The sequence below is a fragment of the Tamandua tetradactyla genome, chromosome 11 (genome assembly GCF_023851605.1).
Source record: "Tamandua tetradactyla isolate mTamTet1 chromosome 11, mTamTet1.pri, whole genome shotgun sequence".
In the NCBI taxonomy this organism is placed as follows: Eukaryota; Metazoa; Chordata; class Mammalia; order Pilosa; family Myrmecophagidae; genus Tamandua; species Tamandua tetradactyla.
Window position 1 is genome coordinate 90,354,275 of NC_135337.1, and position 26,526 is coordinate 90,380,800.

The 26,526-nt window shown below is 50.3% G+C and overlaps 2 protein-coding genes and 1 long non-coding RNA gene across 7 annotated transcripts; 2 read left to right on the top strand and 1 right to left on the bottom strand.

Annotated features, from left to right (window-relative positions):
- Window positions 1-9,202: 9,202 nt before the first annotated feature.
- On the top strand, window positions 9,203-13,149 carry ACP5 (acid phosphatase 5, tartrate resistant). The gene is made up of 6 exons (XM_077121721.1): window positions 9,203-9,233; window positions 10,829-10,923; window positions 11,148-11,414; window positions 11,602-11,729; window positions 11,866-12,211; window positions 12,571-13,149. The coding sequence occupies exons 3-6, from the start codon at window positions 11,148-11,150 to the stop codon at window positions 12,811-12,813; spliced, it is 984 nt and encodes a 327-aa protein (XP_076977836.1). The 5' UTR covers window positions 9,203-9,233; window positions 10,829-10,923; the 3' UTR covers window positions 12,814-13,149.
- A 1,134-nt stretch (window positions 13,150-14,283) lies between these two features.
- On the bottom strand, window positions 14,284-21,646 carry LOC143650670 (uncharacterized). Its single transcript, XR_013159635.1, has 3 exons — window positions 21,567-21,646; window positions 16,576-16,637; window positions 14,284-15,331 (listed from the first exon to the last, which is right to left on the bottom strand). It is a non-coding gene; the product is annotated as an uncharacterized LOC143650670 (long non-coding RNA).
- ELOF1 (elongation factor 1) lies at window positions 21,184-26,439 on the top strand. Of its 5 annotated transcripts, XM_077121723.1 has the most exons (5): window positions 21,272-21,296; window positions 22,553-22,651; window positions 25,239-25,378; window positions 25,538-25,608; window positions 25,772-26,439. In XM_077121723.1, the coding sequence occupies exons 2-5, from the start codon at window positions 22,616-22,618 to the stop codon at window positions 25,813-25,815; spliced, it is 291 nt and encodes a 96-aa protein (XP_076977838.1). In that variant the 5' UTR covers window positions 21,272-21,296; window positions 22,553-22,615; the 3' UTR covers window positions 25,816-26,439. The 5 variants fall into 5 exon arrangements, with proteins under 5 accessions (XP_076977839.1, XP_076977841.1, XP_076977838.1 ...); XM_077121724.1 differs by lacking the exon at window positions 22,553-22,651 and having other exon boundaries at window positions 21,184-21,296; window positions 25,777-26,439; XM_077121726.1 differs by lacking the exon at window positions 22,553-22,651 and having other exon boundaries at window positions 21,197-21,292; window positions 25,777-26,439.
- Window positions 26,440-26,526: the final 87 nt, after the last annotated feature.

A 26,526-nucleotide genomic window follows, 5' to 3' on the forward strand; every position in this document is an offset into this window, starting at 1 on the left:
AGACCCAGAGAAGAAGAGGTGGGGAACCGTTCAAAATGATGCTGTCCCCCCAATCAAGATGGCAGAACGAGATGCTGCAAGGCTCCATCCTATCACAGAAACTTGAAACAACCAACAAGAACTTGGCAGAAACATCTTTCTCAAAGCTGCAGAAGACAGTTGTTGAAGGACTAACAGGATAAGCACCAAAACAAGAAAAAGGCTACTTCAAAGCAGTAGCATGGGGCGGCGCCAGGGTAGCTCAGTGGTAGAATTCTCCCCTGCCATGTGGGAGACCTGGGTTCGATTCCTGACCCATGCACTTCCCAAAAAACAAAGAAACAAACAAAGAAAAGTTCAACAGATGGTGCTGCCATAACGGAATGCTCACAAGGAAAAAGAATGAAACGTGACCCCACCATAATAGCTTACAAAAAAAAAAAAAAAAGCAGTAGGATTCTATGGTGCCTTGGCTGGCCCTTCTCCAACCCCTCCCCCACTCCTCATGGAGCCGGCTTGTGCTCCCAGTATAGACCCCTGGTCTTTCTGGAGGGGGTGGAGTAACTCTTGGAGCATACATATCGGGCACAAATCTTTCTAGTTGTGGCTTGAAGGACTTGCCAACCCAGAACTTGCCCTGTGTGTTGAAGATGGCTCAAAGAACCATCCTACAGAACACCATGGGAAAGCAGTCGAGTTGTGCTGTCTAAGGCAAGAGATCGCAGGCTATAGGGTGCACGGGGCAGTTCCAGGACCATAAGGAAATGCTTTCCTAGGGAAGAGGGATTTTCCTATGCGTGTCAGTGAGGGAATTCCTAGGGCCACGCGCACATGTCCAAGACAAGAGACATGTGCAGAAAGGATCATGGAAGCATGGTCCTGCTGACAGCTTGACTTCGGACTTCTAGCCTCCAAAACTGTGAGATAATACATCGCTGCTATTTAAGCCATCCCGCTTGTGGCACTTTGTTACGGCAGCTCCAGGGAAGTAAGTATGCCACGCAGCATTGCTTCTGACCCAAGAACTGGTTCTCTAAGCCTCAGCAGCACCTTTTGTAAAATCAAGCTTCTTGTGATGCAGCCTTTTAAAATGCCTGGCACCATGAAGGCCCTCGATAAATAGGTGCTGTTATGGTTATTTGTTTTTGGAGTTGTTCATGCAAGTAAAACAGTGGGGCAGGCAAAGCAGGGAATGTCCGGGCTTCAGATACCAAGCTGAAGAGCTTGAACTTGCTCTCAAGGGCACTAGGGAGCCATGGGAGGTGTGTGAGCAGAGGAGAAAACAAGGAGCAATCCTTGGGGGCTGGGGTGGAGTACTAAGAATTCAAAGTCAGAAGGCCAGGGAGGACATTGGGACAACCACTAAGATGTGTGGTGACCATGGGGTGACAGAAGTAAGAAAAAGAGAAGAGATCAGCATGCATCTGGGGTGTGGGGCTTGTATGGTGATGCCAGACCCAGGTGGGGGAGGGGTGACAAAGGGAATTGGATGGGAGGTTATTTTGGTTTGATAAAGCTGACAAAATGCAATATACTGGAAATGGGTTGGCTTTTACAATGGAGATTTATTAACTGAGAAATTTACAGTGCTAAGGCCATGAAAATGTCTAAATTAAGGCATCAACAGGATGATACCTGGACTCTGAAGATAGGCCGCTGGCATCCGGGGTTCCTCTGTCAGATAGCAAGGAATATGGTGGCATCTGCTCGTTCTTCTATCCCTGGTTTCATTGCTTCCTGCTTCTAGCTTCAGTAGCTTCCTCTCTCAGCTTCTCTGGGTTTCTCTCTTTTAGCTTCTGTCTCTCGTAGCTTCTCTCTGGCTTTTATTCTCTGTGTGCTACTCTGGGGGGGCTTTTTTCTTTCTTTTATCTTTCTTTTTTTTTTTTTTTTTTTTTTTTTTTAGAGAGAGGGAGGAAGGGAAGGAAAGACAGAGAGAAGGAAGGAAGGAAGGGAGGAAGAAAGGGAAACATCTTTAAACATTTTCTTGTTTTATTATATTTTGTTTGTTTGTTTGTTTTTTACATGGGCTGGGGCCGGGAATCGAACCGGGGTCCTCCGGCATGGCAGGCAAGCACTCTTGCCTGCTGAGCCACCGCGGCCCCCCCTCTTTCTTTTATCTTATAAAGGATTCCAGTAAGAGGATTAAGCCTCATTTTGAATGAGGTGGGTCACATCCCAATTAAAATAACCTAGCCAAAAGGCCCCACCTACAATAGGTCTACACCCACAAAAATGGATTAAAAGAACATGACCCCGACATAACTCCCAGGGGTGTGAATCTCTCTGGCAATGTGGGACATGACTCCTGGGGTTGCGCTGGTACCTGGCATCATGGGATTGAGAAAGCCTTCTTGGCCAAAATCAGGAAAAGAGAAATAAGGCAAAATAAAGTTTCAGTGGCTGAGAGATTTCAGAGTTGAGAGGTTATCCTGGAGATTATTCTTACACATTATATAGATATCCCTTTCTAGTTTATGGTGTATTGGAGTGGCTGGAGAGAAGTACCTGAAACTGTTGAACTGTGTTCCAGTAGCCTTGATTCTTAAAGATGACTGTATAATTATATAGATTTTACAATGTGACCGTGTGATTGTGAAAGCCTTTTGTCTGATGCTCCCTTTCATCTAGGGTATGAACAGATGAGTAAAAAAAATAAGGACAAAAATAAATAAATAATAGGGGAAGGGGGATAAGGGGTAAAAAAATAAAAAAGATTGGGTAGTTAACCCCACAAAGGATAGGTAAAGCCTACTTAAAATTAGACCTAAGAGTCACCCCCAAGAGAACCTCTTTTGCTGCTCAGATGTGGCCTCTCTTTCTCCAGCCAACACAACAAGCAAACTCACCACCCTCCCCCTGTCTATGTAGGACATGATTCCCAGGGGTGTGGACCTTCCTGGCAACATGGGACAGAAATCCTAGAATGAGCTGAGACTCAGCATCAAGGGACTGAGAAAACCTTCTCGACCAAAAGGGGGAAGAGTGAAATGAGACAAAGTGTCAATGGCTGAGAGACTCCAAACAGAGTTGAGAGGCTACAATGGAGGTTATTCTTATGCATTAAGTAGATATCACCTTGTTATTCAAGATGTAATGGAGAGGCTGGAGGGAAGTGCCTGAAAATGTAGAGCTGTGTTCCAGTAGCCATGTTTCTTGAAGATGATTATATAATGATACAGCTTTTGCAATGTAACTGTGTGATTGTGAAAACCTTGTGTCTGATGCTCCTTTTATCTACCTTGTCAACAGATGAGTAGAACATATGGAATAAAAATAAATAATAGGGGGAAGAAATGTTAAAATAAATTTAGTTTGAAATGCTAGTGACCAATGAAAGGGAGGGGTAAGGGGTATGGTATGTATACTTTTTTTTTCTGTTTTCGTTTTATTTCTTTTTTGTTGTCTTTTTATTTCTTTTTCTGAATTGATGCAAATGTTCTAAGAAATGATCATGATGATGAATATGCAACTATGTGATGATATTGTGAATGATTGATTATATATGTAGAACGGAATGATCATATGTTAAGAATGTGTTTCTTTCTTGTCATATATTTTTTTTTTAATTAAAAAAATTGGGTAGATTGCAATATTAGTGGCCAGTGAGTGGAAGGGGTAAGGCATATGGGATGTATGCGTTTTTTCTTTTTTTTTTTTCTGGAATGATGCAAATGTTCTAAAAAAATCATGCTGATGAATATGCAACTGTGTGATGATAAAAAAAATGGAATGCGGTGAGGAACCATGTGACAATACTGTAAGCCTTTGTACACTTAGGATGGGTTGTGTGCCATGTGTGTATATAGCTCAATAAAGTTGAATTTAATAAAAAAAAAATAAGGATGACAGAAAAAAAAAGAACATGGCTTTTTCTCAGGTACGTAACAGCTTCAAACTATCACTGGGGTTCTCAGGAGTCCAGTTTTGACCTTCTTTTGTACACGTCGTTGCGTCTGCCTAGGCTGTATTTTCTTGTATCTTCCTGAGAAAACTCCTGCTTGTCCTGGGATTGGCCGCCCAGGGCTCCCTCCCCCGAGAACCTTTCTGGAGCAGCCGCCCTTTGCAGTTTCCGGCTTCTCATCGAGCATCGGAATCCCTGCGCATCTCACGCGTCCCTCCCCGGGAAGGTCCTCTGGGACGGTCTTCACCTGGACCCATCGCAAGATCCTCTTTGCAAGGACCCCCCCACCCCCGACGCCGTCCCCCCAAAGGAGCATTTGCTGACCGGAAAGGAAACGGGCTGCGGGACATTGCTGCAGTTCAGGCTGTGGCCACGTGGGGGCAGAAGCGGACAGCACAGAGGGCCCGGAAAAGGCTCCGCGGCCGCTGGAGAAGCTGGGAAAGCGTCTCCAGAGTCAGCCTGGCCCAGACCGGCGTCTACGAGGGATGGGGGGAGGAGGTGGGGGGGTAGGGGAGGGAGGAGGAAGGGTGTAGCCCAGCCCACCGGCCAATGGAAACTCTGCAAGAGCTAAGTCAGATCAGACCCTCCTCTGCCCAGAACCCACTAATGCTCCCGTCTCCCTGGGGGTGAAAGCCAAAGTCCGTCCCTGCGCCCCTAAAGGTCGTGTGCGCTCCGCCCTCACCCCACCCCCTACTCCCCTGCTCCTCAGCCGCCTGCTCTGGCCGCCCCTCCCCCTCATTCACTTTTGCCCTGATCACGCTGTCCTTTCAGTTTCTCAAATCAAACCAACTCGAGACAGCGTTGGCACAGATTTCGTGCTTAGAAACATCCATCTCTGTGGTTATTTTGTGAATGAACAGTCCATTTAAATTAAACCCTTAGGAAAAGACTTTCCCTTAGGCCTTCAGTTCAAATTGCAACTATGATGCTACTTACAAACCTGGCAAAACTGACAGTCACGTTCCAGGGGGCCCTTCGACCGACATTCGGGTCCATTTACAAAGTTAATGGGTGAAAATCCCTTGAACATTTTAGACGACACCCGCAAATGTGATTCATTTTATCCTTGAATCTTTTAAAATACCTCCACCAAGTAAAACCTCCTGAAGTCCTTAGTAGTAATAAACTTTAAAATCAAGCCTATAAAAGGGGGACATTCTGTGTTCTCTTAAACTTTCCAATATTGCTTCCAAATTTTGGCAAATTGTTGTTGTATACTTTTCCATTTAAAATTACAAGTCTGAAATCTATTAATCATGTCAGGAAAAAGACACGAAAATTCACTAACACTTGCTGCTTGGGAGGGGAAAGTCGGGGGGTGAGAGTAGACGGGAGAGCTCTCTCTGCAAACCCTTTGGGACCTTTTGAATAGAAATTATAAGGCAGGATGTTTAATGGGTACAGAGTTTCCACTTGGAGAGATGGAAGTATACACCACTGAATTGTATACTTGAAAGTATGTTCGTATTTGTTACCATAATAAAAACTTCAAAAAAGAAAAGGGCAAAACTGTACACCCTAATTAGAGTCAACCCTAATGTACACTCTGGACTTTAGTTCATAACAATTATAGTTCATAACAACGATAATAATGTTTGTTCACCAGTTGTATCAAATATACCACACTCATGCAAAGTGTCAGTAGTAGGGAAAACTGTGTGTGCAGGGGTTGGTATATGAGAACCCTTTACTTTCTGCATAATTTTTCTGTAAAACTACAACTTCCCTAAAAACTAAATAAAAAAAGAAAATGGGGTGGTGTCATAGCGTGATGGTAAATAAATGAATAATTACTGGGGGAAAAAGCGTTTGTTAGACACATACTAGGTGCCCAGCACTTCTCAGTGCTTCTACATAGTTTAACTTGTTTAATCCCACAGCAACCTCATCAGACAAGCACCTTTACACTGTTTTAGAGAAGAGAAGCTGAGGGCCAGAGAAGGCAAGTCGCTTGCTCAATGTCACAGAGCTTCGCAAGTGGCAGAGACTGGCTTGTAATCTTAGCACTCTATTCCCTCCCATTACTTTTATTTATTCTTAAGATGAATCTACCCCCGGGATGAATATATGATTTATTGAATGGTTGTAACTGAAGCTTATCAGAACTCAGCTGGTGTACACTTAATGTTTGTGTGATGTAAATTTTATACCAAAAGGAAAAAACAAACTGTAAACAAGAATTGAACGCTAGTTAATGAAATGAACACTGAAGTGGTTGAGAAGTGTACAGATGTCTGCAACTTGCATGAGAATGCATAAAAAATAAGATGAATGAATGGATAGAGATAGAAGAAAGATAGATTGATAGACATAGAAAGATGGCTGACAATATATAGACACAGATATAAATGATAGATCAATGAGAGAGATGGATAGGTAGAGAAAGAGATGATGGATGGGTGGTTGGAAAGATGGATAGATAAATAGATAAATGATAGAGAAAAGGGAGGTAGATAAAGAGATTAATAGATTATATAATCTATATAATAGATGGATGGCTAAATGATAAAGGGGTGACAGAGATAGAAATTACACAGATAAAGATACTGTAGCAATAGATGTCCTAGATAAAAACTTAAAGTAGACAAAGCGATCCCTTTGACTTGCTTTTTTTCAGCTTGATCTTGCCAAATACAAACAATTCAGACCCCACCCTCCTAACCGGCCACCTTCCTAATTCAGTCCACGCTCCTTAGCCCCTGGCCCCCACCTTCTGACACCCGCCACCAGCCTCCCACCTCGGGCTGTCATCACAGCACACCTACAGGTCGGGGACCCACCTGCCTTCACCCATGAGTTCCATTAGAACTCATGTTCAACACCCACCCACTCCACCCCCCCCCCCCCCACACACACACCTTTGCCCTAAGCATTGGGAATTCACTGGTTGTCTAAACCCTTTCATGGAAACTCCTGGTGGAGGTGGGGGTGGGGTGGGAGGCTGCTGGGATAACAGCAGAGGCTGGGCAGTGGGTGGCAGTGGGTGGCTAATTGAGTCAGAGTGCCAGGGAGGTTCACGGAGGTGGCACCGAAGCCAAGAACTCAACAGCCGGCAGACCCTCCAGGGACAGTCCAGAGGACAAAGCGAAGAAACCCTGGGGACCAAAATGTGAGGAGAGATGAAGAACTTAACCTTATCTCCGAGCGGTGTGCCCTGGCCAGATTGTAAAACCACAGCAGCAAGAACACTGGAAATGGAACCAACCTGGAAAGAGGCTGGTTGAGTCCAAACAAGGGCGGAAGCCAGCAGGGCAGGCGGGAGAGACGGCTCCCTCAGACTCGAAAGAAGACAGAGGGACAGCCCATCATTCCCCCAAAATAATGACTGAGCAACCACCATGTGTGCGCCCAATTCTAGGTGCCAGGGAGCAAGCCAGAGAAAATTTTTATCTCCAGGCAGGTCTTTCTCAAGTGAGAGACAGAAAAAAAGAGATAGAAGCATGTGGTTTTTGCCCGGCAGTGATAAGGACTATAGAGAAAACTACAGCAGGATAAGTCAGACAGCCTTGGGGGAGGGTGCATTTGAGATACTTTAAAGAGCCTCAGATGCAATCGGGTAAGGAGAAGGGGAAAGAAGAATGCAAAGGTCCTGAGGTCAGCATGTACCTGGGCAAGAGGGAGAAAGGGAGGGAGACAAGGGCAGGGCTTAATTCAGAATTTTCCACCCCCTACCTGGAGGCAGAGGAGGAGTGGGTGGGGAGGAAGGCCATGAGCTGTCCTGACCTACTCCACAGAAAATCAACAGCTGAGGGTGGCAGGGAAGGAAAGGAGAGAGAAGAGTATTTTCAGAGCCCCGGAGGTGACCACAAAGATACAGTAAAATGATGCACAGATGTTCACTGCTCACTGCATGCCTTTTGCAAGGGCTGGCTTGTTTAATCATGTGCACATGCCTTTGTTTTTTGAGTGAAAAAATATATATATATATATATAAATATATACAGAAAAACACAGAGGATAGCCCATAAAGCTGCTCCCTATACCAATCGCATGAAGAAGAAAATGTAATTGCCTCAGATGCATTTTTTTCCTTTTTTGCATGAGAAAGAAAACCATAGGATTTAAGTTGAAGCCGTACCCCTCCCTCTGTCGTCCCCTAGCCCTAATTCCATTCCCTTCTCACTGTCCCCAGAAAAACCAACTCTGCCCTGAATACGGAGTGAAAGTCTTCTTCCCTTTGTTTACATTTTTATTACAGATATACTATGAGGAAGTGGGCATTTATTCCACAGGTAAGGTAAAATAACTAGCAGGGCTTTTCAAGACGAAATTCAAGCAGAATATAAAAATATATTGAAATGATATATATACAATTCCTCCTCCTTGCCCCCCCCCCAAAAAAGTGGGGGAGGCACACATAATTAACAGCTAGGACGTAAATTCCTCTAGGATGTCAGTCTCCACCAGGACAAAAACCCGTGTCTGCTTGCTCACAGCTCTGAATACAGAGCACACACAGTAGGCACTCCATAAATGTCAATCACAAGCATTTTTAAGTTTCTTGGATCATGCCCATTTGAAAAGAAACTTTTCATTTTGTCATAATTGTAGATTCCAAAGAAAAGCTACAGAAATGGTGAAGGGAGCTCTGCTTACCCCAGGCCAGCCTGGTCTTACCGTCAAAAATTTCACATCACCTCAATACAACTTGCCGCAACAGAGAAATTCAGCTCGGGGCATGGCTATTAGGGAAGTGTCAGACTTTATTAGAATTTCATCGGGTTTTCCACGAATGAATGAACTCAGTCTAGCCAGGGCTCACATCGTATCTAGTTCAGTCTCCAGGCTCCCCTCCAGCCTGGAAAAGCCTCCTCGGTCTTTCCTAGGTTTTTAGGACCTTGATACTGTCGGCCTATACTTTTAGGATTTCTTCTGTTAGGAGGATTATTATTATTATTATTTTAATTGTGGTGACGTCCATACAAGCGCCATTTCCCATTGGAATCACTGTCAAGTGTAAGATCCCGCGGCGTCAGTCACCCTTCCAGGGCACCCTCGCCGCCACCCGTCAGGAAGCCGTCACCCTTCCCTCCTCACACCCATTTTAAAGGCCAGGAAGCCGAAGTTGAGGAAGAACCAATTTCCGCACTCCAGCCTGGCCCAGGACCCCGCCCACCCCCGGGAGCCCGGGTAGGTCCCGGGCGCCCCCCGGGTGGTCGGCCGGCGTCGCGCCCCTGCTGGCGCGGTGAGGGATGGGGGTGGGGGACGAGATCGGGTGCCCGGGGCCGAGGGTGCCGCCCCACCCCCGGCCGGGCCCGCCCTCCGAGGCTTCGCGGCCCCATTTCGCAGATGAGGGGGGCGTGGCGGCGCGGGGCGGCCGGGCGGGACTCCGGGGCGCGGCCCGCGGGGGCAGGTAGGAAGCGCGCGCGCCGCGGAGGCAGCGGGGCGGGCCGGTGGGGGGAGGGAGGCCGCGTCCCGGGGGTCCCCACCTGCCCCCCTCTGCGGGTTATCACCTGGCCCAGCCCCGGGACCCGCGCGCAGCGCCCCGCACGTCTGCGCCCCGCTGGCCCAGGGCGCCCCGCCGACCTGGCCCTCCACCCCCAGTCACCGCCGGGGAGGCTCGCCGAGCCCCCCACCCGGGCGGGCGGGTGTGGACGGAGCTGTGGGCCCGGGCGGGGATCCCCGCGCCCTCCGCACCCGGGCCCCCGGGGGAGGGGTCCCCGCCTGCCCGCGTGACCCACTTCCTTCCTAAGCGTCCCGTCTGGGGGGAACACGGGGGACGGTGGGCAACAATCAGCAGCGCAGGGAGCCCGGGCGAGTCACCGCAGCTTTCGGAGCCTCTGTCTTCGGTGCGGAATAAGATCCCCCCGCCCCCGGCCCGGGCTGGGACTCGCGGTGACAGGGCGCAGGCGGCTTGTCCCGGCCCCACCCAGCGGGGGAGGGAGGCGGGGAGGTGTGGGGCAGGTGAGGGGCCTCCAGCCCCCGGAGGCTGCCGTCGCGGGGCACGGAAGGGCCCAAGGGTGCTAGGGTCAAAGGGCTGAGGTCACAGACAGGCCGCAGCTGCCTCTGCGGGTCCTTTCTGCAGGAGGGGGGCGGGGTGGGGGGGCGGGCAGGGGCAGGACTTCCTGGAAAAGGGAAGAGGCTGCTGTTTGCCTGCCTGGGGGAGGGGGGGGACACCAGAGCACTTACAGCCTCCCACACTCAGATGTGGTCCAACATGTCACACCCCAGGCACACAACTCACATTCGAGCTACAACACAGACTGACAATTCACATTGGAGAGTCAGTACAAACACGTGACTCACATTTGACCTACAATGCACATGCACAACTCACACTCAAGCTACAATGCAGACACACAACTCACAGTTGAGCTACAATGCAGACACATAGCTCACAGTCGAGCTACAACACCGATACCCTATAATTCACATTCAAGATTCAACACAGACACACAACTCACATTGGACCTACAATGCAGGCACATAGTACACGTTTGAAATACACCCAGATACATGCAGGAGCTCAGACACACACACAGCACTGCACACAACACACCTCAGGCACAAAACACGGGTAGGTAAATCCTGGCCTGCAGAGACACCACAGGACATCACATGAGAGCGCAGGCACACATCACAGACATGCAACACAGGCTTTACAGACTCCGCCAGATGTGTCTGCACACACATACAAGCCAAAGAGGCCCGTCCTGCCGTGCAGACAGACGCCCAAATGCAGGCAGACACGTCCTCAGAGAACACAGCTATGCGTGGCATGTCTCACAGGGCCACGGGACACTTGTACACACGACAGATGACACAGAGATACACGGACGGCTCGGGACCCGGTGTGGACAGGTGCGTGCAGGCAGGCACACACCCGGGCTGGTCCCGTGTGCGGCGTTGGGGAAGTTCAGTCTCACATGATCATGGGGACGTTCCAGGGACACTCAGTGGAGAACCCGCGTCACCATCACCCTCACTGAGCATCCACTTCCGCCCCAGGGAATAAAGGCTCGCAGCCAGCCCTTTCTGCCCTGGAACTCACCTGCCACTTGGAGCCAACCCCCACTGCTGACCGGTGTGTGCCCCCTTCCAGGGTGAGTGCCGGGCAGGGAGCCTGGGGCCGGCCAACACAGGTCACCCTCCCTAGCCTGCCCACTCGTTGTCCCCTCCAGCCCGCTCTGGCCACGGCATCCTGAGAACTAGGGCTCTGGGGGGGTCCCCCTCAGCCAGGGGGGTCCCCCTCAGTCAGGGGGGTCCCGAGGGGGAGGGTCGCCAGGGCCGGGGGGGGACCCCCAGACACTGGTCTCTGCCTTCTCAGATGGACGTGCGGGCGGCGCTGCTGACCTTTGTCCTGCAAGCCCACCTGGGGCTCCCCCTGGCTGAGGGCGCTGCCCCTGCCCTGCGCTTCCTGGCCGTGGGGGACTGGGGAGGGGTCCCCAACGCCCCGTACCACACGGCCCGCGAGGTGGCCAGTGCCAAGGAGATGGCCAGGACGGTGCAGACCCTGGGGGCCGACTTCATCCTGTCCCTTGGGGACAACTTCTACTTCACGGGGGTGCAGGACGCCAACGACAAGCGGTTCCAGGTGGGTGCCCGCAGGGGACCCAGCGTTGGGGCAGGGAGTAGGGCGGAGGTGGGCGGGGTCCACCTGCAGGGAGGTGCCTGGAACACTGGATGGCTCCCACGTGCCCTTGGGCATGGCCGGTGGAGGGGACCACAGCAGGGGCAGCTCCCTGAGCCCGGGGCCTGGGTGGCCTTTCTCCCTGCTGCAGGAAACCTTTGAGGATGTCTTCTCCGCCCGCTCCCTTCGCAACATCCCCTGGTACGTGCTGGCCGGCAACCACGACCACCTCGGCAACGTCTCTGCGCAGATCGCTTACTCCAAGATCTCCAAGCGCTGGTGAGCCCGGGCTGGCCCTGCTGCACCCTGGGTGGACCAGGGGGCCCCACAACCCCACCCCGACCCCCAGCTTCTCTGCCCCACACATCCGCCCACGGCTTCTCTCCCACCCCCCACTCCCCCACCCCCTCTGCAGGAACTTCCCCAGCCCTTTCTACCGCCTACGCTTCAAGGTCCCACGGACCAACGTTTCCGTGGCCATTTTCATGCTGGACACGGTGACCCTGTGTGGCAACTCGGACGACTTCACCAGCCAGCAGCCCCGGGGGCCCCGCGACCTGGGTCTGGCCCGCACCCAGCTGGCCTGGCTCAAGAAGCAGCTGGCGGCGGCCCGGGAGGATTACGTGCTGGTGGCCGGTCACTACCCTGTGTGGTCGGTGGCCGAGCACGGCCCCACGCACTGCCTGGTCAAGCAGCTGCAGCCGCTGCTGGCCACCTATGGGGTCACCGCCTACCTGTGCGGTCACGACCACAACCTGCAGGTGAGCTGCCAGTGGGGGGGGGGGCAGAGGGGGGGAGATGGGGCAGGGGTGGGGCTTTCCATGACCCCACTCGCCCTCAAACTCTTCCTAGGGAAAAATCCCCACCCCCACCCCACCCCAATCATGATAAGAGCTGCTAGTTCCCAATTGCCGATTTTGGGCTCTACCTGTAAAGAAGGAACCATTTGTGCACTCCTATAGGCGGGGAAACTGAGGCACAGAGGGGTTACGCACCCTGCCCCAAGGGGTGACCATGGGGGGAGAGGGACCTGTCCCTGGCCCCCAGGTTGGATGGCTACTGAGCCCCGTGGGCAGGCTGGTGGCTCCACCGACGCCGTGTCCCCTGTCCCCTGCTGCAGTACCTTCAGGACGAAAACGGCGTGGGTTACGTGCTGAGCGGGGCCGGGAACTTCATGGACCCCTCCACACAGCACCAGCGCAAGGTCCCCGCCGGCTACCTGCGCTTCCACTACGGCGCCGAGGACTCTCTGGGCGGCTTTGCCCACGTGGAGGTGGGCCCCAAGGAGATGGCTGTCACTTACATCGAGGCCTCGGGCAAGTCCCTCTTCAAGGCCAGGCTGCCCAGGAGGGCCAGACCCTGAGCTACTCCCAGGCCCCGGGTGCAGTGGTCTGCCCAGCCCGGGACTCCTGGCCACAGGGCACAGCTTTCCTTCGGGTCCCTTGGGCAGGGGGCGGGGGCTGGGGGCAGTGCCAGAAAGGGGGTCCGCAGTGCAGGCCCCCCGGTGCCACGTGGCCCTTGTGTCACAGACACCCCACTTATGTGAGAGAGACACAGACAAGGGGGAGCCTCAGGGAGGCACACCTAAGTTCCGGGCAGTGGGGGGAGCAGAGAGGGAAGCTTCCTTCTGAATCAAGCTTCCTTCTGTCACTGCCATTCCATAATAAAAATTTAAAAAAATAAAGTTGCCAGCACCAAATTGTGCCAGGAGCTATCTCTTCTCCTCTCGCTGTTTGGTTTTATAATCTGCATCCCCCACCAACCCCAGGAGGGTCCAACACAAAGCAAGTCTCTCTCGCAGGCCAGGTCTGCAGCCCACACTGTCCCCCTGCCTTCCAAAGGGCAGCCAGCATATCATTTTGTCTCCTTCCATCGTCGATGGCTCTATAATCAAAAATCATCCCCCTTTACACACCAAAGCAATGCAATCTCCATGTACTTCCGCCTGGCTCTTTATACTTCACCACACAACTGTTGGGATTTTTTTCATATCAGAACGTGCATTTTTGTTCATTCGTATGCGGAATCAGTAAATACGTTTGGATGGTTCCAAAATCTACAGTTCATAGAAAGATGAAACATCTCCCACCCTCCCTGTCCCATTTCACCCTACTTCCTCCCTTTGTCCCAAAAGAAAATAATTTTTAATTAATGTCCTGAGTCTCCTTCCTGTATTTCTATGTGAAAATAAAAGCAAATGTGACCGTTTTTCTCCCTTTCTTTCCCACTGATGTACACCTTCCTTTTTTTTCTTTTTTGCATCTGAACCCCATCTTTACATATATATGAAGCTTTTTATTGCAGTAACAGGCATGCAACTCACCTTGCTTTTTTTCCTTTATTAGAGAAGTTGTGGGTTCGCAGGAGCATCATGCATAAAATACAGGGTTCCCATACGCCACCCCTTTATTAACACCTTGCATTGGTGTGCCACATTTGTTGATGACTGAACATTTTTTATAATTGAACTATTAACTACAGTCCATGGTTTAACTTACGGTTCACTGTTTGTAGTGCCATAAGCTTTAAAACAATTTTATTCTGTAACCATCTTTACAATTTAGTTTTCCCCTTTTAATCACATTCAGATATAAGGTTCAGTGCTGCTAATTAACCTTGTTTTTTTTTTTAAATCAACTCTGTTGAGGTACAACAGCCACATTGTAAGTATACAGTTAGGTGAGTTTTGCCAAATGTATACAGCTGTCATCATGATCAAGATATGGAACTAAAAAAAAATTTTTTTAATTAAAAAAAATGGAATTAGAGAACATTTCTGTCTCCCAAAAGGTTCTCTTTGCATCTTGCTGTTTCAGCTTCTTGTACCCTAGAGTGGGACTTGGCACTTGCCAGCCCTCAGGAGTGCATCTGGGCTCTTTCTGTGACTGCAAAGACCCTATTATGGCCAAAGACCCCGTCCATCCAACCAGCCACCCACTAAGTCTCGCCTAGTCTTTTGGTTTGCAAAAGCTGAGGAAAAGCAATATATGGTATATTGGGCTGACATTTGCAATGGGGATTTACTAACTTACAAGCTTACACTTCGTAGGCTGTGAAAATGTCCAAATCGACGCGTCTACAGGAGGAGACCTCCTTCCTGCAGAAAGGCTGCTGGTGCTCCGAACTCTCACACACGGGAAGGCACATGGCAGCATCTGCTGGCCCTTCTCTCTCGGGTTTTGTTGCTTTCTGCATCTGGATTTGGTGGCTTCCTCCCTGAGCTTCTCTGGGGCTTTGTTCTGTGTGTTAGCCTCCTATAAAGGACTCCAGCAGGAGGCTTAAGACCCACCTTGAATGAGGTGGGTTACATAACAATTGAAGTAATCTAATCAAAAGGTCCCATCTACAGTAGATCTACACTACCGAGATGGATTAAAAGAACATGATCTTTTCTGGGGTACTTACAGCTTCAAACCAACACCCCTACGTTCATTCCAATACCTTTGCTCTGCTCACACAATGCGGCAATAAATAACCCTGGACCTCCCTATGTGTGCAGAATGCATTTACCACATAAGCAGGAAAAACTCCCAAGCACAGAGGATGCACAGGTAATTCAGTGGCAGAATTCTCACCTGTCATGTGGGCGACCCAGGTTTGAATCCCAGTCCATACACTTCCCCAAAAACAAACAAGCAAAAATTCAACAACTGGTGCTGCAATAACGGGCTACTCACATGGACAAATAAGGAAATGTGACCCTACCATACAGCATACACACACACACAAAATTCCCAGGAGGAGAGCTGCCTTCTTTTTGGACAGCCTACGTCACCAGTTCCTTGCTGGTACCTGTTGAGGTCTTTTCCAATCTTTCGCAGCCACAGAGGTGTCTGGACCCATGCTCTTTGTACATCCATGCAAGTTCACACGTGGGAAACCTAGAAGCAGAATTATTGCTGCACGATGAGTTCTGAAAGCAGAGTGACTGCCCTGAGCTGAAGGCTGCAGGGGACCCAGTTCCCCTCTAGGGAAGGTTGAGTAACACCCACCCACAGCCGGCCAGCCGGCACGAGGCAATTCACAGAAACTGTCCCTCAACTGCCACTTCAGCTGCGACAGGGCAGGGACCCAGCTGTTTGGCTCCAGCTCCTGACCCAGCCAACTGACAGGAAATTGGCCACATGAACAAAAATGTAGCTGAGGTCACCTCTGGGGAGAGGGACCTGGAAGTGGCACCTTCCATTTGTTACTTTATAAATGTCATCGAATTTGTCACACGGTGCATGTGTTACCCTTATAATGAGACAAAGTAGTCTTATCAAAATGCCGGCTCTGGGTTCATTCCAGCTGATATTTTCCAGGCAATTACTAGGAGGCAAGCTCTGCAAGTTAAAATCATCCCTGTGAGGCTGGGACCGAATTCTCACCACTTCTCGGAGGAGAACATCACAGATGCTCAAAGGGGTTAAGTAAGGTGCCGTCTGGGAAGTGTCAGCCCTGCGGCCTTACCCTCGGCGACCAAGCTGCCTTCTCTCTTCCCTCTGACTCAGAGACTCCGGGCAAGCAGGGGTCTGAATCAGAGGTGCCTTAGCCCGATGTTCCCATTCACAGCAGAGGGACCCAGAGCTCAGAAAGGAGAAGTGACGCATGTAAGGTCACCCGGGGAGTGAGTGGCAGGATGGGGGCCCCCTCCTCCCCACCAGCCGAGGGCTTCTACCAAGCACCAAGGACCGAAGTTTCCAGCCAGGCAGCTGGGAACTGCAGGAGCACGAAAAGGATTAGGGCAGGGCGCGTATTCGCCCCCAGGAAGCAGCCGTCCAGCTGTGGGGACACTAGCCAGGGCACAGATGCCTTCTAAACTGCAAGGACCAGATGGCAGAGTGCGTTGTGGCCTGTTGCAAGGTCTCATCTCTTCTCACCTTTCCTGAGCAATCACACCCAACTGCAACCATCGCTGACATGGACGTGCCCCGCTGTGCCCCCAAATTCATATCCACAGCTCTCTCCCTGGGACACCGGCTTGTCTAAAACAGCGCTCCTCCTCTCCCTCCTCCGCTCCTCCCAGCAGGTCCTGGGACAGGCACCAGCACGGACTTGCAGCTACCAGGCCAGCCCCCGGGAAGCAAGGGTCACACCCAAGGTGAAGAGCCGTGAAGGAGAAGGAGCATGAGGGCTGCCTTACCAAACAGCAAGATTCACTGTCATCAAAACAGCGTGGCATCGGCTTGGGAAAACATGGAGAGTCTGGTGGGACAAGAGGCAATCCAGAAACAAATTCAGGAACAGGCAAGAATGCAGCGTCTGTTGACAGGGGCGTTATGATTTCATGGCAAAGGGGATGGTCTTTGCCTTGTTGATTTGCCCAAAAGAAGGCAAAGGCTAAGCTGTACTTCAGACCGTAGACAAACATAAATTTCAAAGGGATCAACTATTTCAGCATAAAAATAAAACACAGTAGAAGATGAAAATGAATGAAGATCTGAATGAGATGGCTCATTGGAACTCTACTCATAACTGCCAATAATTTCCAAACTGGAAACAACCCAAATGCCCATCAAGAGTTGGAAGGATGAACAAACTGATTTATACATACAGTGGAATAATAAAAAGGAACAGATTAGCTAAGGCTACCTATATTATGCCTAACAGTTGCTTCCAGGAAACCTCTTTGTTACTCAGATGTGGCCTTTCTCTCTCCCTAAGCCCAACTCTGCAAGGAAAATCACTGCCCTCCCCATAACATGGGACACGACATCCAGGGGTGAAAGTCTCCCTGGTAACATGAGACTTGTCGACAAGGGATGAGCCTGGCCCTGGCCCTGGCCCTGAGGGGTTGACAATGCATTTCTGACCAAAAGGGGGAAAAGAAATGTAACAAAATAATGTATTAGCGGCTAAGAGACTTCAAATGGAGTCACGAGGCTATTCTGGAGGCTCCTCTCGTGTGAGCTTCCGCTAGATATTGCTAATTGCCATGGTTTCCCATCCCCCCTCATTCTCATTAACCCCAAAGAACATGAAGGACTCTAAATGAGACTCTACAAAAGTTTCATGTACTAAGTTGACTTTCCTGAAACCTCTGGAGACTTGATAGGCCAAATAAGTCCTGAAACCCAGAAGGCGCAGCCTCTCCAAGAATACAAACTAATTCTGTCCCCCATCCTATATTAGGATGGGGGACAGAATTAGTTTGACATTCTAACTTTCTCATTTGACACCCCTTTTCAAATGAGAAAGTTAGAATGGGTATTGCCCAAAGACCCCTAAAGACTGGGAGTAGGCTCAAAGGAGTAGGAGGAGTTATAACAGAGGACTTGGGATTAAACAAACAAGTCTGACTGCTGAATCACTATAATGATATTTCTTTTACCTTCCAACCTTCCAGTGTTTTGGAACAGCTAGAATGAAAAGCCTGAAAATGTGGAGTGGTAACCGATACCAAATTTTGATATCTGTTCTGTAGTTACTTTAAAAGTGTACTTTGAAAATTATTCCTTTGTTGTATATATGTTATATTCTACAATTAAAAAAAATTTTTAAAAAGGGAATATTTGAAGATGATTGTATAATGAAATAGTTTTCGCAATGTGACTGTGTGATTGTGAAAACCTTGTGTCTGATGCTCCTTTTTATCTCTGGTATGAACAGATGAGTAAAACATATGGATTAAAAATAAATAAATAATAGGGGGAACAAATGTTAAAATAAATGTAGTAGATTGAAATGCTAGTGACAATGAAAGGGAGTGGTAAGGGGTATAGGAAAAAAATAGGGGAGACAAAGGCTAAAACATACTGGATAGATAGAAATACTAGCAGTCAATAAGAGGGAGAGGTAAGGGGTATGGTATGTATGACTTTTTTTCTTTTTTCTTATTTCTTTCTCTGAATTGATGCAAATGTTCTAAGAAATGATCATGGTCATGAATTACAACTATGTGATGATACTGTGAGCTACTGATTATATACCAAGAATGGAATGATAATATGGTAAAAATGTTTGTGTTTGTATGTTATGTTTAAAAAAATTTTTTAAATGATAAAAAAATAAAAAAGGAACAGATTACTGACACAATGACACTGATGAGACTCAAACATAGTAGTGTGCTGAGTGGAAGAAGTCAAACTCGAAAGCTCACATATTACACAATTCCATTTAAATGATTTTCTGAAAAATATAAAGCTTTAGGGACCGAAAACAGACCAGTGGGTGCCACATCGGGGCTGGGGGGTGGGGGAAGGAGTTGCCTACAAAAGAGCACAAGGAGCCTTCTTGGGGTGATGGATATATTAACTATCTTGATTGTGGTGATGGTTTCATGGCTATATGCAGGTCAAAAAATGAAATACGTGTTTATACTTAATGTTACCTCAATAAAGCTGCGAAAGAAAGAAAAGAAGGAAGGCGGGAAGAGAGAGGGAGGGAAGGAGGAAGGAGGGAAATGAGAAAGGGAGGGAGGAAGGAGAAGAAGGAAATAAAAGAGAAAGGAAGAAAGGGAGGTAAGGCGGGAGGAAGGGAAAGAGGGAGGAAGGGAAGAAGGAAGGAAATAAGGAAGGAGAGAAAAATAAAATTAACCTTGCAATCATAAGCAAAAAGAAAAATATATACAGCCTGTAACCCAGAAATGCTATTTTTGGAAATCTACCCTTCATGATAAAAGATGCAATCTTTAGGATATTGGTCCAAAATTTGTTATTGCATCCTTGCAATGGCAAAAATCAGAAAGCGCCTGGAATTGTCCATCAGAAGGATAATGGTTGAATATGCTATGGCAGAGTTGCACCACGGATTCTGTAGCTACTAAAAACAAGCATTATACATGTGTGGGTTGATCATTAAGCGGGAATAGCAAGCTGCAGGGTAAAGTTTAGAGTGTAAACCCATTCTGTGTGTACTTCAGGAGAAAGGATGCTACCCAAGGGCAGTTGTCCAACAAGGGTAACACTGCCCCCTAGGGGAAACCATGGAGATAGGTCAATTGATATTGCAGGACCCCAGTATCTGAACAGTGAACTATATTTGAAATACATTTCATTACAAACTATTTTTCTGAACACTCCAATGAAGCACCCCTTCCCAAAGTGACCAGTGACCAAGTACTTGCCAGAGTCAACAATCAACCCTCTTTCCTATCTTCCTCAATCTCTCGACCAACACTTCACACAGCCGACCACTCTTCCCATGTTGAAACACCTTTTGGAGGTTTCCAGGACAGGTCACCCACCTCTTTCTCCTCCTCTTTCACTGGCATTAACTAGTTACTTGCTGGATCCTCCTCTTACCAACTTCTGGGGCTAGAAAATCCCTGGTCTCTCTCTTAGCCCTCCTCTTTTGCTATACTTTGCTCCTCACCCCTGAAACCAGGCGAGGTTTCTGCCCCCAAGACGTCAAGTAACTTCCACAGCTAATGATTCAAAATTCCACCTGGATCTCTCTCCTGAGCCCCAGACTTCCATTCCTAATGGCCTGCTCCACACCCCCCTTTGTCTTTCTCCAATTTATCACGGGCAAAACACAACTCTTGACTTCCCCCTCCAAATCCTCTCTCCTACGCTTCCTCATCTGAGTAAGGCAGGAGCACACAGGAACTTGAGGACATTAGGAGTCATTCTTGACACCCCTCTTCCCTTCACTCCACTGGAAGTTTTAGGGGCACTACCTTTGGCTATTTAACTTCTACTCAGGCTTCAAATTCCAATCAGAGCATGAGCCCAACGGGGAAACTTTTGAAACGCCCCCCGCCTGCCCCCATCATATGTTCTCAGAGACTTATGCACCACTTCTCTGCCGTATCTAAATGTGTAGCAATTAATTGTTTATGTTTATATCCATCTGTGACAGGTAGGTTCATGTGTCAAGGTGGCCAGGTTTTGGTGTCTAGTTGTTTGGTCAAGGAAGGACATTTCCTGGACTTAAATCATCAGTGATTTGATTGCATTTATGCCTGATTATATCTAAAGTCAACTGAGAGGATTAACTTCAACAAAGAGAGATGTCTCATCCTATCATTTAAAGGCTTTAAAATTCCAGCAGTCAGAAGAGAGCTAGCTTCCCCTGGAGAGTTCATCAAAAGCCTTCCTCTGAGTTCCCAGCTTGCAGTCTACCCTACAGAATTGGGACCTGTGCATCCACATTCACGTGAGACAACTTTTATAAAACTTTCAGTTCTGAGTATTTACAGTATTTCCTATCAGTTCTGTTTCCTAAAGAATTCTGAGTAACATACCATCATCTTTACTAAATTATGGGGCCTTGTTCCCCCACTCCTCCGCCCTAGCTCCAAAAACAAGGACTGGCTCCATTTCTAGACTTCTAGATAAGTAGGCTTCTGTCCGCCTCCATTAATTCTAACACTATCTCTTACCGAACTACTGTGTGCCTTTCCAACGGGCCTCCCAGCTTCCTCCTACCATCTATTGTCCACCCAGCAGCTGAAGCGGGCATCTTAAACCAGAACCCAAACATCGTCTCTCTGCTTAGAATTAAGTGTCGGAGGCAGAGAAACTCAGGTGGGTTGCGAGGGGCTGGAGCTTGAACTTAGAAAACAGCACCCGTGAAGGTGCTGTAGCCGAGGGCGAGGCCACCTTTCCAGCGCTGGTACGGCCAGAGCCCATCGCCTCTGAGACGCTGGAACCCGTATTCCTGGAAACTGACCGGAAGCGGCAGTCACGTGCTCGGGGATAATTAAATAAATGAGGGCTTCCGCGCAGGCGCACCGCGACCCCGCCGCCTGGCCCGGAATGTGTGCACGCGTGCGCACACAGAACCTGGTGAAGGAGGCGGGGCCTGTGAGCCAGGGGTGGGCGGGACCTGAAAGGACCCGGGTTTCCGCCTCCGCCAGGAACCGGAAGTTGCCGTCTCCCGGGTGAGCGGAGCATTCGCAACGAGGGAACGCAACTGTAGGTAATGGTCGCGATCCCTGGCGTTGAGGTCGGGCCGGTTCTCTTTTATTCGGGAGTGCTCACGGGGTCCTGGCGGGGGTGGCGGAGGCCCCGGACCTGGGGGACAGCCCGTCGGGGAGCTTAACTCCCCCGGGCCCCAACCCGGTAGGCGCGGCTTCTCGGGAGCCTGGCTCCTGCGGGCGGCCGTCAGGAGGCGACGCCGAAGTCCCGGTGAGTCCGGAGGGACCGCTCCCCCGCCGCCCCTTGGGACACGGCGGGGTTGGGGGCCTACCTGTCTTCCAGCCCCCTTTGGCGCGCCTCGGCCTACTTCGCAACAGAAAGACAGGCCAAACCCCTTTCCTGGGACGGGACGGGGCGGGGCAGGACGGAGGGACTGTCATTGGCTTAAATAAGGAGATTCAGGTTTCCATCCCCGTAGACTGTGATTCACCAGACTTATTTTTTCATTCAACAAGTAGTTTTTGAGCGCTTAATCTACCTGTGTGTTGGCTTAATTTATCTGCGTGTTGGGAATTCAGCAATGGACGAAACAGAACCAAGTCCCCACCCCACAGAACTGACACTCTAATAGAGCGAGATCTGGGGTTAGGCTCAGAAATCAGCATTTTTTGAGCATCCCCAGTTGATTCTGTTGGAGGGGTCCTACGACCAGGTTTTGGGAACAAACAACAAGAACAACAAACAGTAAGGATCAGCCTGCAGGGTTTTTTGGGTTCCTGCAGCTGCTTTCCTCTTTTGTCGCATCCCATACCCTTTCCCCCATTGCTCACTGAGCTTCAGCCATGCCACTCTTTATTTCTCAAGGAAGTTTGTCTTGCTGTGGGGCCTTTGCACTTGCCATTCCCTCTGCCTGGATCACCTTGCACCGCTGTCTTCTCCCATCATTTAGGCCTCAAATGACAGGTACCCTAAGGGTCCTTCCCTCTCACCCCACCTCCTTGCTGAAATAGCCCCACTCCAGAAGCCTTCACTAATGTGTTTTACTGACCTTGAGGCACTTACCAATTATTTGAAATGAATCTGGTTTATTATTTTACTGGTAAAAAATCTGTCTCCACTAGAATATAAGTTCCACTTTGCTTGCCTTGTTTATTGCAGCGTTGCTGTAGTTTAGCATGGGGCCTGGCATTTGTTCATTCATTCATTCAGTAAATAACATGTTGAGTACCAGCTCTGTGCCAGGAGGGATTTTAGGCTCTGGGGATATGGTAGTGAACAAAGAAGACAAAGATGTCCATCTTGTTGAATTACATTTAGAGGGCGGTGGATGGGGATGCAGGGAGGCCAGCGAGGAGGCTGTTGTGATCATCCGAGCCAGAGATGACTGTGTCTGGGACCAGGGTGCTGTCCATGGAGGTGAGAAGTTGTCAGATTCTGGGTGTATTTTATCGATACAGCTGCAGGGTCTGGATTAGGTAGGGGGTGTGAGAGAAAGCAATGAAGGATGAATCCAAGGCTTTTGGCTAGAGCACCTGTGTCCTAATTTCCTGGGACTGTATAACCAATTACCACCAACTGGGGTGGCTTAAAACATACATTTATCCGCTTACAGTTCAGGAGACAAGAAGTCTGAAGTCTGGGTGTCAGCAGGGTGGGTTCCTTCTGGAGGCTGTGTAGGAGAAACCATCCCATGCCTCTCTCCTTGCTTCTGCTAGCAGTCCTTGGTGCTCCTTGGCCTGTGGTGGCATCACTTCAATCTCTGCCTCCGTCTTTACATGATGTTTTTTTTCATTTATAAGGGCTCTCTCCTTAGATTTAGGGCCCCACCATAATTCAAGATGATCACATCTCAATCCTTACTTTAATTACATCTTCAAAGACCTTCTATCAGGATAGAAGGTCATATTCTGAGGTTCCAGGTGACTGCATTTCGGGGAGGGGGGCGCTGTTCACCTCACTACAGCCTGGAAAGATGGGGTTGCTTGTAGCTAAGCTGGGGAAGACAGTGGGAGAGCAGGTTGAGTTCTCCAGAGCTTGATTTTTTAGACATGAAGTTGGGAGTGTGGCCAAGGCAGGTAGGTGGACAAATCTGCAGTTCAGGGAGACACAGCAACCAAAGCTGGGAGTCCTCAGTGTAGCGGAATCACCTGAAGCCCTGAGAGCAGGAAAGATCCACAGGGGCGAGTACAGACAGAGAGAGGCAAGAGGGGCTACAGACTTGTGTGAGGAAGAAGCAGTAGCAGAGTAGACTGGAAGGAGCCACAGTGAGGCAGGACCAAGAGAACATGGGGTCCTAAGAGCTGCCTGGGGAGGGAGGAGAAAAGGTCACTTGAGGAGGAGGTCGGCCCATTGGGGTTGGTGTCCCTGAACAGGTGGCGGGGCTTGGAGAGAGAATGGGAAAGAACACAGATAGCACACAGCATGGACAGCTCTATACTAGAAAAGGCAGCAGAAAAACCAGGCGATATCTGGAAGAGAGTCAAGAGGGTGTTTTTTTTTTAAATGAAGAAAGAGGTAATAGTGAATGCATTTGTTATGATCCTAGAGAGATGCTGCAACATGATGTTGCAGGCAGGAGAGGGCATGGGATCCAGGGCACAAATGAACAGCAACAGGCATCCTTCTAGAGCAGGGGACTGGGGGGAGGCCAAGCGGATCGTCCTGGGGGCTTGAGGATGTTCTCTCCAGCAGTGGATTGCTTCTTTTGACTTAGTGAGTTGGACGCCCCCCTCAGTTAAAAGAGGGGTGTTGTTACATAGACCATGATCAAGAAAGTTGAACAAAATCTGGTCTTTATTCTGGAAGACCCTGGCAGGCTCTCATCTTGCCTGTCATGGAGGAACGATACCGAAACCGTGGGGAGAAGGTTGGGGGACTGATTGGAAGGGTCAGTGATAGGCAGATCCCAGGGCACTGTGCCTGGCGTGGGAGAGGCACTCAGTGGGAGCTGTTGCTGCCTCCCCACCAGCTGCGTCCAGGACTTCTGTCCTTGGACGTCCCTCTGGCACCAGAAATGCATCATTGTCCCCAGCCCCCTGTTCTTCCTCTTTTGCAAACCAGAGAATAAGGCCACCTTCTGCCTCTCCCCGCCAGCTCCGTCTGCCACCTGGGTGTCATCCAGGACTATTATTTCACCTCATTCACCTGCCTGGTCCATGTGTCTCTACGGTCTCTTGCCTCCTGTCCTCTCTCCACCCGTCCTGTCGAAGTTCTGACTCCAGCTTCCTCCAGCCCTTTGACCTATATGCCTCAGTCCCTTAAAGAAAGGTTTCATCCTTTCATTCTCCATGGCCTCCAGGATCCTTCTGAACTTTTGAACCCCTCCTACCTGTCCCTGCTCCCTCTTTAGCCTCCTGCTGTCCCCATCTGTGTGGTCACCAGACACACACTCCTGAACCTCAGCCCCTAGTGTTCCTCTACTCCAAATGCTTGTCCCTACTTCTCTGCCTGGGGAGAGGGAGCCCAGTGGGCCCGTCTGGGGCTCCCTCACATCCCCTACAACAGGAGTAGCCAGAACAAAATCTTTGGCTCCTGAGCACTTGGACTCTACCTTGCCCTATTTGTGTTGTCCTCACAAGAACACAGGCGTGAGTGGGCCCGGCCCTGGGCTGAGCACTCTGCTTGCCTCCACGTTTGCCAGCCTCACAAGGCCCTTCTTGAAAGAGCAGCAGCATCTCTAATTTACAGACAAAACAGAGGCCCAGAGAACTTGAAGTCACCTGTCCCCAGGGTCACACAGTAAATGGGGGAGCCAGGATTGGAACCCAGGACACCCAAGCACCTGCTTTCACCCCCTCTGCCCAGACTGTGCTAAAATCACCCATCTGCCTGGGGACTGGGCGCCTCGTCCCTTGGAGGCTGGGACCCAGCGCTGTCGGAGAAGCCCTCCTCCCCCAGGGCCCGCTGCCAGGCTTCCTTCCCGGCCTATTCCCAGAGCACGAGGCTAGGGGACTGTGTGGGTCCCCCAGTCGCTGACTTTTGCCCCCCCCCGCTCCCGCAACAGGTCCAGGTCCACCCTCCTGGGGACATGGGGCGCCGCAAGTCAAAACGGAAGCCACCCCCCAAGAAGAAGATGACGGGCACCCTGGAAACCCAGTTTACCTGTCCCTTCTGTAACCACGAGAAGTCCTGTGACGTGAAAATGTGAGTGGGACGCCCAGGTCTCCCGGGCCCGCCTCAGTGGGGAGGCGGCCCCCTGTCCTCCACTCTGTCTGGAGTCTGCCCCCTGCCTCCTGGTTGGGTGGCGGGGGGCATTACCCGCAGGCCTCCACTCATCACCTACTTCCCCTCCCCACATTTTAGGGACCGAGCCCGCAACACCGGAGTCATCTCCTGTACCGTGTGCCTTGAGGAATTCCAGACACCCATCACCTGTATCCTTGGAAAAGCAGGCTCTTCCCAGGGAGGGGTGGGACGGCATGGTCGGGGCTGCCCTGCCCGCGGTTACTGCTCTGACCTGCACAGGGTGAAAGATGCAGGGTAGCGGGGGGTGCAGGGAAGGGATCCCATGCCAGCAGATGCCCTTGACCTCAGCGGCTCAGATCTGTCAGAACCAGTGGATGTGTACAGCGATTGGATAGACGCCTGTGAGGCAGCCAACCAGTAGCAACACAGAAGACCCACCCCCTTGTCTGCCCCGCCCACCACGGAGCTGGGTACCAAACCAGAGACATTCCAGGCAGGGGTCCAGGGTGTGGGTCCAGGGCTGTGCCAGCCCTCCTGGTTTGAATGGGAAGTAGGTGCCGTGTGAGTGGGAGGCTGGAGGAGCTGTTACTTTGTGCGTGCTGCAGACTGGGGTGCAGTTCAGAGCTTTCCGGACTGAGGGGTTAAACTGGCCCGGTTGGCTGTGAAAGCCTTTGACTTGCTCCCCTCTTCCAGTCCCTGGCCCTCCTTGGCTTTGGGGCCTGGACCCCCCTGGAACCAGTTTCCAGATGCCCCTGAGCAAGAGCAGGCCCAGCCTCTCCTCACCAGCACCTCATGTATTTTAACTGGACTTTCCGCCCTCCTTCCCTGCCTTCCAATGCCTGTGGCCAGGAGTCAAAGCTGCATACCCCAGGCCTCACGGCTGGGCCCTAGTCGGGGTTTGGCACACCTGTGTTAACTGGAGGCCTCGTGTCAGGTGGAGTTGCTTTTATTGAGGGGGTAGGGGCTGGGCTGGGGACAGTTGACAGTCATAAGCCCTTCAATAAAGCAGCCAGTGCAGACTCCTGTTTGTCTGTGATTTCTTCGTCTGCCCAAGCACCCGGAACTTGGTGTGGGGAGGCAGGGGATCTCCGAGGCTGAGGCCTTTG

Coding starts and splice junctions, on each gene's coding strand:
- ACP5 (XM_077121721.1), top strand. CDS start 11,148: ATGGACGTGCGGGCGGCGCTGCTGACCTTTGTCCTGCAAGCCCACCTG. Junction 11,730..11,865: donor TCCAAGATCTCCAAGCGCTG/GTGAGCCCGGGC, acceptor CCCCCTCTGCAG/GAACTTCCCCAGCCCTTTCT. Junction 12,212..12,570: donor GTCACGACCACAACCTGCAG/GTGAGCTGCCAG, acceptor CCCCTGCTGCAG/TACCTTCAGGACGAAAACGG.
- ELOF1 (XM_077121722.1), top strand. CDS start 22,616: ATGACTGTGTCTGGGACCAGGGTGCTGTCCATGGAG. Junction 22,652..25,238: donor CCAGGGTGCTGTCCATGGAG/GTGAGAAGTTGT, acceptor CTCCCGCAACAG/GTCCAGGTCCACCCTCCTGG. Junction 25,609..25,776: donor ATTCCAGACACCCATCACCT/GTATCCTTGGAA, acceptor TCAGCGGCTCAG/ATCTGTCAGAACCAGTGGAT.